Source organism: Triticum urartu, chromosome 5 (genome assembly GCF_003073215.2).
Source record: "Triticum urartu cultivar G1812 chromosome 5, Tu2.1, whole genome shotgun sequence".
NCBI lineage: Eukaryota > Viridiplantae > Streptophyta > Magnoliopsida > Poales > Poaceae > Triticum > Triticum urartu.
Window position 1 is genome coordinate 526,287,477 of NC_053026.1, and position 14,968 is coordinate 526,302,444.

Genomic DNA, 14,968 nt, shown 5'->3' on the forward strand with positions numbered 1-14,968 from the left:
CCACTATAAAGATAGTAACATAGACTAGTAACATATGCATATTACTACTCTAAGTTACTTCCCATCGTGACTAGTCTTACTTCCTTGCCTCGCCACCCGGATGATCTTGGTCGCTGACACGATGTTGTTTCGGCATGCACAACGAAGGTGCTAGAAGCCATGGTGAATTGAATCTTGAAACCAAAACCGGCGCCAGCTTGACAGCACCCAAAGAAAGTAGAAACACGGCGGACACGTAAGAGGTAGTACCAGGCACCTTTTGTCCATTGTTTTCCCCAAACATACCACGGGAATCTCTAATCGTTCGGAAGTAGTGCAAGTGATAAGATGCCGTCCACTCAACCATCGGCAAGTTCGGCCAGCAGAAAAGCACACTTTCCGCCGGCCATTAGCGCGCGCAGCTTAGTCCGGTGCGCAGAGAAACGCACGACGGCTTCCTTCCGCTTCCGAATCAAGCCGCTCGTGCTTTCTTTTTTCTTTCTCGCGACGAACACGCTACTCGTACGTACCTCCGTTGAGCTGCGCCGCTGCGCCAGCGGGCTCACGTGTGCCGCGCATGGACGCATCAGAAAAGCAGCTGCAGTTACTTGTCCACGTTTGACGTACACGCGACACGTTACACGTATATAAATAAATGCCGGCGAAAAAACAAACTAGAAGACATGCTGTGGGCGCATGAGCAGGATGAGCTGCTGGACTGCTTCTCCCAGCTCGCCGTCCCTGGCGGCGAGGAGCGACAGGCCGGCTTCCGGCGGCGGAGGGGGGCATTGCATAGGGGAACGCCGGCGGCCGAGGAGGAGAGTGCTCCGGTGCGGTGTCTGCCGCGCAACGAGCGGAGGAGTCCTTCTGCTGCCGGTGACAGCAGAGGAGGATGCAGGTGAGTGTACATGCACGCATGCTTGATTTGCTGCCTGCTCGACTCACAGGAGCTCTCCTCTCGCCGTCGAATTCGAATCGGACCTTTGCGATGTGTCCGACCGTGTGCTCTGCCGACTAGAGAAGAGAACATTCCCTTTTGGCCGTCGGAGGCCGTGTGTGGGTCCGAGTTGACGTGACACTCGCGCTCCGTCACGGCGATCGTTTGATCACACAAACAGAGAACATCGAAAAGTACTCCGGCGTTTAAGCGATTTGCAAGGCCTTTCAATAACTCGTTGCAGATGCACCGACAACCCGATGGACATAAAGAATTGCCCTCGCGGTCGCGGGGCATAGGTTGGTGAACACATGCATGCACATGTGTTGTGCGCAACCACCATGAGAAAATCTTGAATTATAATATAAAGAAGCGCGCGTTGGGCCTAACTACCAAGGATTCACATTCGGAGGGTGGAGGCAGTACAAACATTTCTTGCGACGCACGTTTTTAGTACTCTCCGATCCTTTTTACTCTGCATATTAGAATTTTCTGAAGTCAAACTTCACAAAGTTTGACCGTATTTATATAAAAAAATATCAATATCTGCCATGCTAAAGTTATACAATATGAAACTTTAAGTCATGACACATCTATTGATATTAATTTCAGATTGTGAATATTGGTATTTTTTTTCTATAAAGTTGGTCAAACGTTACGAGCCTTGACTTCAGTCAAATCTTATATGCGAACTAAAAAGGACCGGAGGGAGTATAACCAGAACCAAACTTCTCTTTTAGAATTTTAAACTTTTTTGGCACTCCTTCTGTAAAATACTTAAAGCCAGACTTTAAAAAGTTTGACCAAGTTCGTACAGAATATACCGACATCTGCAACACCAAATTAGCTCCATTTTACATTCACGATGTTGTAGATATTGGCGGCTTTCTTTATGAATTGGTCAAGCTTAGAGACGTATTTCTTCCAACAAACATAGAACCTCACGTATTTTGGGACGGGTTAGAAAATGTCTAACATGTTCATGTATGATTAGAAAATCACATCATTTTGTTTCTAACAATGTTTGACCTCATATAACAAATAAAAGATATTTAGTGATTAACAAATCGGAAAATTAAGTGGTATAGATTTGGAATGAAAACGGGGGAAACCGAAAAGCCTGGCACGTACATGCAGGGAAGTTCTGTAGAACCCTGTTGGGTGGCATTTTTTCTGTCTAAACCGTGTCCGGTCTGGGCGGACAAATGGGGAAGTTGTAGGGGATTTCCTTACCTCAGTGCCTTAGTGAAACACTAGATGTGCAATTGTGCAAATGTAGCATGTTAAATAAGTATACTGGTGGAAGTTAAAGGATTGTGTAAACTTGGGCATTCTCCAGGCCAAGCTTTTTAAAAGCCCAACCTCAAAATCTCAAGCCCGAGCCCGGACCGACCTGGCCTCAGACACATCAATAATGCCTTTTTTATTAACTAATGATTTTTAGGATATTTAAAATATATATTATGTCTGTATTTTAATAAAATAATGATTTATGTCTTGTTTGGGCTTATTTTTGGGATTTCAGGCCGGCTTTGGGCAGAAAAGTTGAGCCCGAGCCCGGCCCAGATGTCGGGCTTTCGCGCCGGACTGTCCATGCCCGGGTCTAGGGTTGTGAAATACTCCACTACGCATACAAGGTCTAAAAGAAAACTCAAGTTGTGTTCTCTCCCAACGCATACTTGGTTGAAACCTGTTAGTGCTTTAAACATGAATTTGCACCGCGAAAATGCACATGCCATAGAGATAGGGGTGTAGGCAGGCACCAAGCTGCCGGGGCATGGCCTGGGGCGTAGCGAGCAAACGCTTCGTTGCATGTAGCAACAGTGATGCACTCTAGCTACAATAGCCATTGCAGCTTTAAGAGTGGCCTAGGGCGTAGGCAGATCCTGACTATGACATTGGTGACGACGGCTTAACATTTGCAAACACATGTATAAGACATGAGCCCTTTAAAACAAGTTTTGTGAATATAATATTCTCAAGTTTTCTAAAAAATACCAAAATAATACTCCCTCTGTAAACTAATACTCCCTCCATTCCTAAATATAGGGTGTATAGTTTTTGGCACGGAAATTAAAGAACACACGTGGAGGTAAAAACTATACAAGTTTTGAGCGAGATTACACCTAACTAATTGGCATGAGAAAATAGAGGAGGTTGCCTAATATAAGAAAATGTAATCACATCCCTAAAAAAATTATCCAAACGAGTGGTGCAATGCAATACACCTTATATTTTGGGTTTTTTATCAAAAATCTATACACCTTATTATATCAAGAAACGGATGGAGTACTATAAGAATGTTTAGATAACTAAAATAGTAATCTAAACGCTCTTATATTAGTTTATGGAGGGAGTAATAATCAAATGCATATGTATGGAGGGAAAACTTTTGTTTGTTTGGTTGGTTGTGTGAAGGCCAACCAAGTTAACTTATGGCGGTGCCAATGGTATTGTTCGAAATTGAAAGAGCTGAGCCTAACCACACCGATTAGTTCGTTTTTTTTAGGAAAACCTCACTGGTTAGTTGCCGAAAGCGAGCAGTAATGAGAGCACGCCCGCCCGCACGCACCCGCAAGAAATGCCAGGCTGTCGCCCGTAACAAACCTCGCGGGCGCGCGCCGTCCCGTTCCCCGATCTCGACGCCCACGCTCTCCACCCTCTTTCCGTTAGCTGACTGCCGGCCCCCTCCGCGGGCGCCACGTGCCCCGACGCCGTCAGCGCAGAGGCACATTCCGTCGCGCATCCCGGCGATGCGGTGACGGAGACCGCGGCGCGACCCCTATAAGAAAACGGAGCCGCATCGCCTCACACCGCCACCTCTCCCTTCCAGTCATCTGACATCTGCTCCCGTCCTCTCCTCTTCTCTTCCCCCCGAAGCAGCAGCGTCCCTCCTCTCCGCCCGGATCGCGATGGCCGCCGCCGACTCCAAGATCGACAACCTCCGCGACGCCGTCGCCAAGCTCGGCGAGATCAGGTGCCCCGCCCGACCCCTTCCCTCGCCCGGATCTAGCAGTGGCCAGTAGGCGCCGACTCCGCTCCCGCTCAACTGTTTCTCTGTTCTGTTTTGTCGGTGTCGCAGCGAGAACGAGAAGGCCGGCTTCATCAGCCTCGTCTCGCGCTACCTCAGGTAATAATGCGAATCCCCCCCGCCTCCATGGTTACGCTTGCCTCCGACGATCTGCTACTTGCGTGCCTGCGTGGGGTGGTTTCTGACGGCTGTGCTGGGTGGTATGTCTGCAGCGGCGAGGCGGAGCAGATCGAGTGGAGCAAGATCCAGACCCCCACCGATGAGGTGGTGGTGCCCTACGACACCCTCGCGCCCCCTCCCGAAGGTACCATCTCATCTCAGATGCTTCTTCGCGTGCTCGATTCGGATTCGATTCGAATCTTCACTCACTGTGTGTCTCTGTTTGTGTGTGTGTGCTGCAGATCTCGACGCCATGAAGGCTCTGCTCGACAAGCTCGTGGTGCTCAAGCTCAACGGAGGCCTCGGCACCACCATGGGCTGCACCGGCCCCAAGTGAGCACCCCACCCCACCCATCCTCTTCGCAGCTCCCGATCAGTTGATTTAGCTTGCATACGTGTGGATCGTGCTACTTTCAGTTAGATTCGTTTGAACACTGTAGTCTCGCAGCAAACTACATGCCATGCTCGTATCTTCGTGTGTGCGATCCTGCTTGTGCTGGCCACGGGTTACTGTTGTTGTTAGTTTTCCGGCTGGGCCGTGGTTTTAGCACACCTTTTCTCACATTCAAATGTTTGCTCAATTGCGATGCCATGTCATGTTGGTTTCTTCATGTGTGCAATCCTGATTATGGCCGTGACGAGTCACTATTGTTTGTTAGTTTTCTGGTTTGGCCTCCAAATGTTTGGTCAAATGCAATGCTGTAACTTTATCATCAGTTACTATGGGCTTGTGGCCTGCTATGGTTACCCATATTTATGTTAATCTTGTTTCCACATGTCACTTTTAGATCCACCTGCTATTATACTTATTCCAGTTCTGTTTGTGGAGTTTTTCTCCAAAGTTCATGATCTGGAAGTGCATGACATGTATAATATTCTTCTTGTCGCTTTCAAGGCTCCGTATGTTTATGTTCCTTCTCTTGATTCGCTGTGGCTGTAATACATATAGGTCGACCTGTCTGCTTCCAAGTGCATTAATGAATTAGTCATAGAATTGCCATTGCCTACTCATTTCATTCTTGTTGTGATACCTTTATTACTCTAATGTAGTCCAGTTGTCATGTCATGTTGTGGTTGCCCTTATTTTGCTATTGCCTACTCCAAATGTTTGGGCAGTTAATATGGGCTTGTGGCGTAGTATGGTTGCCTGTATTTCTGTTAAGTTTATTTGCACCTGTCACTTTTAGATCCACTTGCTATTATACTTATTATAGTTCTGTCTGTGGAATCCTCCAAAGTTCATGATTTGGAAGGACATGAACAATATTAATACGGGCAACTTTCTATACTCCCTATTAATACTTGTTAATATTCTCCATGTCACCTTCTATACTCTGTACGTTCTGTTCTTTCTCTTGATTAGCTGTGGCTCCAGTACTTATATGTGAAGTCGGCTGCTTCCAAGCATATCAGTGAAATTAGTCATAAAATTGCTATTGACTGTACTCATTGTTCATTCTTGTTGTGACATCTTTATTACTCTGACGTAGTCCAGTTAAACCAGTACCAGTTTCATGGAGAAATGAAATTGTGAGTGGGAGCTCCTTTGATCCAAAAAAATAGTTCGATTAATCTGGTTCTCTGATCAATGTTATCAAACATTAAGGCTATCAGTTCTCTTTATCTTTCCATTTACGTATACTTGCAGCAATTTGACATATGTGACTGCTGCCAGCCTGCACTGCTGAATATGACCATCCACTTATTTTCTAGACTCTGTTGGCCAGTGAAACATTGATCATTTGAACATGGCGTTGTGGTAGACTATGAATAGAACATGATTTACTTAGGTATTTATTTAGGTGTATGTTTGATACAGCATGCCAATATTTATTTAGGTGTATGTTTGATACAGCATGCCAATATTGGAAATATATTGGAAATATTGGAAATATATTGGAAATATTGGAAATATAGGTGTATGTTCCACTTCATTTTAAATATAGGGACCTTCAGCACGTAATAACATAGCTCACTGCATGCAGGTCTGTCATTGAAGTTCGCAATGGGTTTACATTTCTTGACCTTATTGTGATTCAGATTGAGGTATTCTTAGTTTCTACTGATATTCTCTGTGCACCGACTTGATGTAGTGTGTAATTGTTTGTGCCTTACAAGTTTCACCTGTATGCAGTCCCTGAACAAGAAGTATGGATGCAGTGTTCCTTTGCTTCTAATGAACTCTTTCAACACTCATGACGACACACAGAAGGTTGATATCCCACTTCCCCTATTTATTTCCTGTTGAAAAGATGACTTTCTAAATTTGGACCAACATACTTGCATAATGACCTGCTTGTAGATTGTTGAGAAGTACTCCAACTCCAACATTGAAATTCACACTTTCAACCAGGTATGAAATTAGTACTTTCATCTGTTTATTCAACTATATCAGATTTTACCCCACTACTTGCGGCGTCAATTAACAGACACATGTTTCTCTCAGAGCCAATACCCTCGCATTGTTACTGAAGACTTCTTGCCACTTCCAAGCAAAGGGCAGACAGGGAAGGATGGCTGGTTAGTTTTCTCTAACTATTCTTGTCTTATTCTTGGAATACCAATGGATGATCATTTCATTTTATGATATTTCAAATATTAGCTTTGCCTTTATGCTTTATTGATTCAACTTTGTCGGACTTGACTGTCCAAATAATTTTTTGAAGTCTAATATTGTGGTTTTTGAATGTGAAGGTACCCCCCAGGCCACGGTGATGTGTTCCCCTCTTTGAACAACAGTGGAAAACTCGATACCTTACTGTCACAGGTGAGCACAAATGGCTTAACCTTCTATGTAGGCGAACGGATTACTTTGACAGGTTGATTGGTTGCATACTACTCCCTCCGTCCCATAATGTAAGACATTTTTTGACACTTATATTATGGGACGGAGGGAGTACAACCTTATCCAGATTTTGTTTTTTGACATGGATTAGTTTGCCTTTGTGATCCACATCTTCATAGCGTGTTTTGTTTTGAAGTTTACAAAAAATCTATGTAGTGTATGTTTCTTATACAACAACAACAACAATAACATAGCCTTTAGTCCCAAACAAGTTGCATACTACAAACTTCTTATAATTTAAATAAATAAAAAACCACCTACAATTTGCACATCATCTGTAGGGACTTACTTAACTTTGCTTACAGAATCCAAACACCTTCATATATTATTGTGCTTACTATTTTGCCAATCTTCTCTCAGGGAAAGGAGTATGTCTTCGTGGCGAACTCAGACAACTTGGGTGCTATAGTTGACATCAGTATCCAAATATGATCAGATTTATTAATTTCCAATCTGATTCTTTTCACCTTTTTAGTGTTACTTTGTGCCATAAATGGAATCCTTAACCATCACAGAGATACTAAACCACCTGATCACTAACCAGAATGAGTACTGCATGGAAGTTACTCCAAAAACATTGGCTGATGTCAAAGGTGGTACCCTCATCTCATACGAAGGAAGAGTCCAGGTACACTAATACTTTCCTCCTGGCTTGCCTATTACTAGCTCTTAATTATCTTTGCTGATAAGCAAACATTGAAAGTAATGGCTGCAGTGTAATTTGCAAGTTGCAACATTAACTTTGAACCTACATGACATGAATGAATCACTCATAATTTCTCTCTATTACATGCAGCTCTTGGAGATTGCCCAAGTCCCTGATGAGCATGTAAGTACCATCTCCGTGAACTGTGTTGTTCCAAGTCATGAGAGTATTATGAGGCTAAATAGCTGATGAATACTTTCCCTTTGTGTATTTGTTCAGGTGAATGAATTCAAGTCGATTGAGAAGTTCAAGATATTTAACACCAACAACCTGTAAGAATCTAAGCCATGTCTTCATTTGATTAAGAACTCTCTGTTCCTTCCTAACAGCTTCTGGCATCAGGTGGGTGAACTTGAAGGCGATCAAGAGGCTTGTAGATGCTGAAGCACTTAAGATGGAAATCATTCCGAACCCTAAGGTACATCCGTCATCCTTAGCGTGAATCTCAGTTCCATTCTGTTCATTTGCTTTTTATCTAAGCAGCTAGTTCTTGCAGGAAGTTGATGGCGTGAAAGTCCTGCAGCTAGAAACCGCAGCTGGAGCAGCGATCAGGGTATAGGCAAACATATCTCAAAATGTTGTGTTGGGCTGCCCACTTTTTGTTCTTGATGTACTCAAATGCTTTTCTTTCCTTCTAGTTCTTTGAGAAAGCAATCGGCATCAACGTTCCCCGCTCAAGGTTTCTGCCCGTGAAGGCTACATCTGATTTGTTGCTTGTGCAGGTATATCTGAAATCCCTTCCATGTTTTCTGGTTTGGTGCCATGATGAGACAACTGCTGACCTCATTTTTTTTGTCCCAGTCTGATCTCTATACCTTGGTTGATGGCTACGTCATCCGCAACCCAGCCAGAGTGAAGCCATCGAACCCTTCAATTGAGCTTGGTCCTGAGTTCAAAAAGGTAAGCCATCTTAATCATAAGAATTTTGTCAATTAGTTGATAAAGAAATTGTGTTGAAGAAACACGTGAATGGTGAAAGAAGCTGAAATGTGGTTGTGACTTGCATTTTTTTTCCCGACAAATTGTAGGTTGCCAACTTCCTTGCCCGTTTCAAGTCGATCCCCAGCATCGTTGAGCTCGACAGCTTGAAGGTCTCTGGTGATGTCTCGTTTGGCTCTGGAGTCGTACTCAAGGTAAACTTCTAGGAGTAGTTAACATTCTCCTTTTTGCTGCAGTTAATTATTGTGTACGAATGGACCTAATGCTAATCAAATCTGCTCATCCCATCTGCAGGGCAACGTGACCATCGCTGCCAAGGCTGGAGTCAAGTTGGAGATCCCAGACGGAGCTGTGCTCGAGAACAAGGTAAGCCTTCATTTCACATCCCAACACCTACCCAATCTGAAACTGTGTGGGCTATGTCATGATTGTTATGCATGGTGTCTGACTGACACGTGGCCTTAACTGGCGTCTCCAGGACATCAACGGCCCTGAGGATCTTTGAGCGACGCCCGCCGCCATCGCCAGTCGCATTCCCAGAAACCTTCCGGTCCTCCTTCGCTGAGTTAACCGTCCTGTAATTTTCGTGTGCATTCTGCTGGGGTGTTGTCCTGGGATAGCCCCTTTACATAATAATTGTAATCCCCTCTGTGATGTTCATCTACACTTGTTCTTCCTGGGTGTGCCAGGGACGTAAAATTTCTTTTGGTTATATGATGCCCATAGTTTTCACATGCCTAAATTTGTTTCTTCTTTCGCCCTGCTGGGCTGTAAGAGTTGCTTTTTGCTAGAGTATTTTGTGTCTCCTTTGGCAGTTGTGCCATGCGTAATCCACACTTGGTTGTGGCCATTTTAGATCACAAAGATACCGTCTATTGACAATCTTTCTCGTGGAACCTGAATTGTTTGCTTCCATGCTCCCATTGTGCAAAAAATAAAAAATAAAAAAATAGTGGCAACTTTGTCATGAACTGAAAAGGGATCGTGCTTGGCAACTTTGCATGTGCTTATTCCTTTTCCCAGTTGCCTTGACAAGTATTTTCAGACTGATTGTTGGTTGGTATAGGTGTCGATCATGGTTGCAAAAGAACATGGGCATGAATAAGCCTGCACGGCAATCCAACACTTGCATTGTTCGCATGATATCATGATTCAAAAATCAAATTTAAGCGCCCAAAAAAATGGTAAATGTTCACAAGGCGTCTACAATCCTTAGTAAAGAGTACAAATCCAAATTTGAAACACATAGATAATCTGAAAGATACTCCCTCCTTTTCGGATCTCAAATTTGAAATCTCATCAACCAATGCAGACGATGAGTGGAGGAATGTACCTCATACTTTACAAAACTACCTCGAATAATTTGATGCATTAATCTGGATTAATTGCAGTGCATGCATGCTTGACCACTACTCCCTCCTTCAAATGGATTACAATATACGGATGTATGTAGACATATTTTAAAGTGTAGATTCACTCATTTTGCTCCGTATGTAGTCCATAGTAAAATCTCTATGAAGACTTATATTTAGGAACGGAGGGAGTAATGAGTAGGAACACTACATGCATTGGTGAGTTCATTTTCAATTCTTTCATGAAAAGATTTAATGCACCTTGGAATCTCAAAAGAAGATGGAGATGAGCCCTTTAAATCTGAAAAACAAAAAAACTGAGATAAACCCTATAAATCGGAAAGGAGGGAGTAGTAGATATATGTCCTGTGAACATTCAGAATTTTCTGAAACATCCAAATTTGTTTTTTCATGGCATGGTACATGGTATCACAGTATATTTCCCACACATTGTAACTGAAGAGTTTGCAGGTACAGTCGGAAAAACAATTACAGAATTTAGTTTCAAATTGCCATGGCACTCACGACACAAATCTTTTGGGTAAGCTGACAAAAATCTAAATGCACCATCTATTGAATCACTCAAGACATCCTTTGGAAAGGAAAAGGAAAAAGGGCTGAAAAGGGACTTCGAGAAACACAAGCATTTACAATTCCAGCAGCAGCTTAAACAATCTACCACAACTGTGGCCAGATGCCATGCGATGACCCAAGGATCCCACCCATGCCCAGCTCTATCGACGACCAATGTGATTGCTGTGTCGATGTCTCGCGGCTGGTGTTTAACAAGAGCAATCTCATTATGTACCGCGACGGGTCTTGAACCTTCCCAAACTCACACGGCTAAATGGTTGTCGATATCAAAGCTACGGAGATCTGAAGGGCCGGCCCCGATCCTGCAAATTGAAGTAGGACAAGTTATGTAACTTATGTTACAACATGATTTTCAAAAGAAAGAAAAAGATACCATGTCATAGTAATTAAGTACAATAACTGCAAGAATCTATTAACAGTTCATTGTGCAAAAAGTGCTGCCCGCATGATATTATGGAAAGCTGGAAGGTGGATTATGCATTCAAGTTCAGAGATCATGACAGTGAGAATTAACAGGTCAAGGGGTATTGATCTTGATAACGACCACAGGCTGCAATTATGTGAGTTGTACCTCTTGTTTATAGTGCAATAATGGAATTTGATGTTCCCAGCCTTGACATCTTCAATATACTGCAAAAGTGTGTACAGATGTAAGAAGCTTATGATGTCAAAAGTGCATAACTGGATGTACAGATGTAAGAAGCTTATGATTTGCCAGAAAACACAATGCTTGAACTGGAGGAGAGGGGGCGTACCATTCTCAAAGTGACGATGATTGAAGAAAATGCTAGAGAATCGAATGGTATATCATCCAGAGCAAAAAGTGCACATTCTAGCGACTCGGATCCAGGTGAGAAACTGGGGGTCTTCATTCTTGCTCGGAAAATAATGTAACTCTACTGCATGCCATCATAATACACAAGAAGAATCCACTTAGTGTATGAAGTTAAGCATGAACTGTCCGATTAGGCTACTTTTCACTCACTTGGCCAATAAGCGGAATATCCAACTGAGCAAAAGGTGAAACTATCTCTACATCTGCACAAGCTTCTTCCAACGTTTCCCTTGAGGCTCCTTCTGCTGCAGACTCCCCGACTTCCAAATAACCAGCAGGAAGAGTCCTGTTGATGTAACCTTGATTAGAATGATAGACCAGCCCCAAAATGACAATGTCCTTAGAGAAAAAGGAAATGCTTTGCAAATGCAAATCAAAGAATGTGGCAGAAAGCAATTGGAAATAATAAGTACTAGTGCATTAGAGGGAGAAAATAAGAGGTCTGTTAAACAGGAAAGGAGCAATCCTGGACCGAGGAAAAAATAACAACAAAACAAACACCATTGCTGTACTCCCTCCGTTCACTATTATAAGATGTTTTTACTTTTTTTCTGAATCGGATGTATATAGACACATTTTAGTGTACTTGTTCACTCATTTCAGTCTGTATGTAGTCCATATTAAAATATCCAAAACATCTTATAATAGTGAACGGATATAAAGATCTATGCAGTTTCATACCACAAATAGTACGAAACAGTTGAGTACATACTTCCTATAGATGTAAAATTGATTTTGATACAACATATGCAGGAAGAAAAATATGCTTGATAATAACAGTATAACATAGTACACACATGCAACTCACCAGTACATTACAGACAACACCGAAAAGCCTGATTACAGCCAATAAAATGGATTCGTCATAAGCAGCTTACCAAAGGCCATAAGCCGGTTCAATCTTTCTTCTGCAAAGGAGGACCTTGTTATCGTGCTCCACAAGGCAACCGACAACCTATAAAGATGACCCAGATTAATGACAAAACAAATGGCCAAAAGCTAACACACCTACAAATGTTATTTGCCATATGAATTTTCATAGTTGAGCAATGACAGATATCAGGTCTGTGCAGTGGAACTCAGAAGCAGTTGGCATTCGAAGCAAGCAAATCACACTATCTCGGTTCAAAATGCATATGCACATATTGTCTGAACTCTGAAGATGATTCATACTCTGATCTTCAGTTCATACCATTTTGGGGTTTTCGTAGTGCACTCTCCCACAAGAAGAACAGACAGCCCTCATCTTCTCATCCCCGTCTGGTACGGCCAATTTCGTCGGACTTCCACAAGCTGGGCAGAAAGGGATCCTCGACTTGGGCACCTGCATAAGGGACGGTTAGCGGTGGTTAGGCGTGTATTCGGCCAGCAACATGCGTTTAGACCAGCTAGAGGGCTAGAGCAACGAGTATTATTATCTGATGAAATCAAAGCTATCATCCACTAATTTCGATCCTGAATCGACGCCACATCCGCCACACGCACGCTAGATAATTGTGCTAGGGAGACAGAGCACCCTGGTTGCAACCAGTAGAGGATGCCTCGTGGCTCACAGTTGCTAAGGCAAAGCATCCCTTCCCATCCACCAGTTGCTAAGTCAACGCACTAGGTGGTTCCATCCATCGACGGCAATTATTCTACGGCCCCAGAATCTCAGCTCGCGACGCCGGCAGCCGGGCGCCTAATCGGCGGCACGGTCAGATATCATACGGATGGACACGTGAGGAGGAGGAGGAGGGGAGGACGCAGGCTCACCGCGGGGGCCGGCGGTGGCGATGGGGCGGAGGGGGAGCTGGCGCCGGCGCCGGAGTGGTTGGAGGCCGACATCCGGAGCGGGCGGAGGCGGGCGGCGGCGGCGGTGCGGGGAAGGGGCTGCGCGCGGCGGGCGAGGAGGCGGGCGGCGTGGGGGAGGAGGAGGTGGTGGGATCTGAGGAGGAGCATGGCGGTCGGGGCGGGCGGGTTTAGTAGGGGGGGAGGTTGGTTGGTGGCGTGGGGTGCGGATGGGAGGAGGACGGCGACTCGGGGAAGGGGAGGCTGCGCGGTGAGGTCGGCCGCGGAACACGTCGGCTCGGTCGGCCGGGCGGTGGTGGTTCGGCTGGGTGGCCGGTGGCTATTGGGCGACGCGGCGGGACGGGGTGGGTCGCCACCGGTGAGCGGTGACGGGGCCGGCGCGCTCGATAAACAATTGGGAAAAATGGCGTGGCGGGTTTATCCTCGGTGTCTTTTTGTCCTCGTGAAAGACATTTTTCAAGGGGGGATGCATGCGTTTCTTCTTTTCTTGTTCCAACCGGATCGCCTCATTTTCCCATTATTACTTACTTTGCGCAGCAGCGAAGTTCATGATACAGAGTGATGAAAAGGAAGAAAGGAAAAAGGCAAAAGCGAGTCAATACAATCCTACTAGAATGTGACACGCGTCTTTGCCGTGAAGTTCTTCAGTTGTAAATCGACGAGTACATAGGAGCATCTCCAACGGCCGCATAAAAATTCCGCGCCCAATAAAAGTTTTAGTGCGTCACTTTAGCATTTTTAATGCGCTGGGACCAAAATCGCTTTAGCAGACGCCCAAAAACGCGTGTCCAAAAAGCAGACAGTGTAAATTATGAAGCGCGCGCAACCCGGAGACCAAAATATGCTGCGCACGATGATGTTTTTCTGGAGCTGTTCGGCGCCCCAAAAGAATAAAATTTTAGTGCGCGGAGCTTTTTTTGGGCGCTTGTTGGAGATGCTCTAATTGACGAAGGTTTTTGCGCCCTCAACTTGCCCGCCCGTTTGCGGAAATTACACGAGCGGGCGGCGGGCTCGCGGGGCGATCCAATTTTTTGGTAGCGATCCAAACAACCACCAAATTCTATGGGCTAGCCAATATTTTGGTACCATCGACATTGGCTTGTGTTGTTTCTTTTTATCGATATATGGTCATAGTTGGTGCAAACGGTATGGTCTTCGAGGTGAAGAGAGGTACTGGGTGGCAGGGGCGGAGCTAGGTTGGGGCCAAACCGAGTCTTGGCCCTCCCAGCCCAGAAAAAAACTAGGGAATTATGACAGAAAATGTGTGCCTGAAAAGACAAGTGTTGTGTATAATTTCTTAGTGTGGCCCATTCAGCAAGCAGCCTGGTTACTGTATACTGTAATTTTGTTGCACGCCGTAGCGTTGGTGTCTACTTTCACATGAGCTCTGCATGGACACCATTATTATCTACGAGTAGGCTTATTAACCCTCAGGCAACAAAGCACACTCTTAGGAATGACCACACAAACGAACCTCGAAAGCCCGGGCCACCACAACCCATCATTTTTAGAAAATTTAGCAACTTGGTATGTTCTCGAAGGCCCTTCCCTTATCTGTGCATCATTTATGATAGTCTCTTCACGGACCTACATCGGTTGTGATTAGAGATGAAAAAGGTAATTTTGTTGTGGCTCAGTGCAGTTTCATCCCTGTTGCTGCAGATGTAATGACCATTGAAGTGTTAGCAATACAGAATGGTTTGAATTTTGCTAATCTCATGGGCTCAGCCCCAGCTAATGCTTCGGTGCCTTAAAGCATCTATCTTTGTATCTATGACATGTGGGCCCAATAGATGACTG

The 14,968-nt window shown here is 44.6% G+C and overlaps 2 protein-coding genes across 2 annotated transcripts; one reads left to right on the forward strand and one right to left on the reverse strand.

The window, feature by feature from the left end:
* The first annotated feature begins 3,702 nt into the window (after positions 1 to 3,702).
* LOC125510368 (UTP--glucose-1-phosphate uridylyltransferase) lies at positions 3,703 to 9,330 on the forward strand. Its single transcript, XM_048675516.1, has 20 exons — positions 3,703 to 3,893; positions 3,999 to 4,046; positions 4,160 to 4,251; positions 4,349 to 4,439; positions 6,092 to 6,152; positions 6,241 to 6,318; positions 6,409 to 6,459; positions 6,553 to 6,626; positions 6,801 to 6,873; positions 7,312 to 7,369; positions 7,467 to 7,579; positions 7,748 to 7,780; positions 7,877 to 7,929; positions 8,000 to 8,075; positions 8,154 to 8,210; positions 8,296 to 8,379; positions 8,459 to 8,557; positions 8,686 to 8,790; positions 8,891 to 8,962; positions 9,075 to 9,330. Exons 1-20 carry the CDS (start codon positions 3,829 to 3,831, stop codon positions 9,099 to 9,101), a joined length of 1,410 nt encoding a protein of 469 aa, XP_048531473.1. The 5' UTR covers positions 3,703 to 3,828; the 3' UTR covers positions 9,102 to 9,330.
* Positions 9,331 to 10,330: 1,000 nt separating this feature from the next.
* Positions 10,331 to 13,552, reverse strand: LOC125510369 (nudix hydrolase 23, chloroplastic). The gene is made up of 7 exons (XM_048675517.1): positions 13,133 to 13,552; positions 12,570 to 12,701; positions 12,256 to 12,332; positions 11,528 to 11,663; positions 11,298 to 11,438; positions 11,114 to 11,172; positions 10,331 to 10,844 (listed from the first exon to the last, which is right to left on the reverse strand). Exons 1-7 carry the CDS (start codon positions 13,316 to 13,318, stop codon positions 10,784 to 10,786), a joined length of 792 nt encoding a protein of 263 aa, XP_048531474.1. The 5' UTR covers positions 13,319 to 13,552; the 3' UTR covers positions 10,331 to 10,783.
* Between the last annotated feature and the right edge of the window lie 1,416 nt (positions 13,553 to 14,968).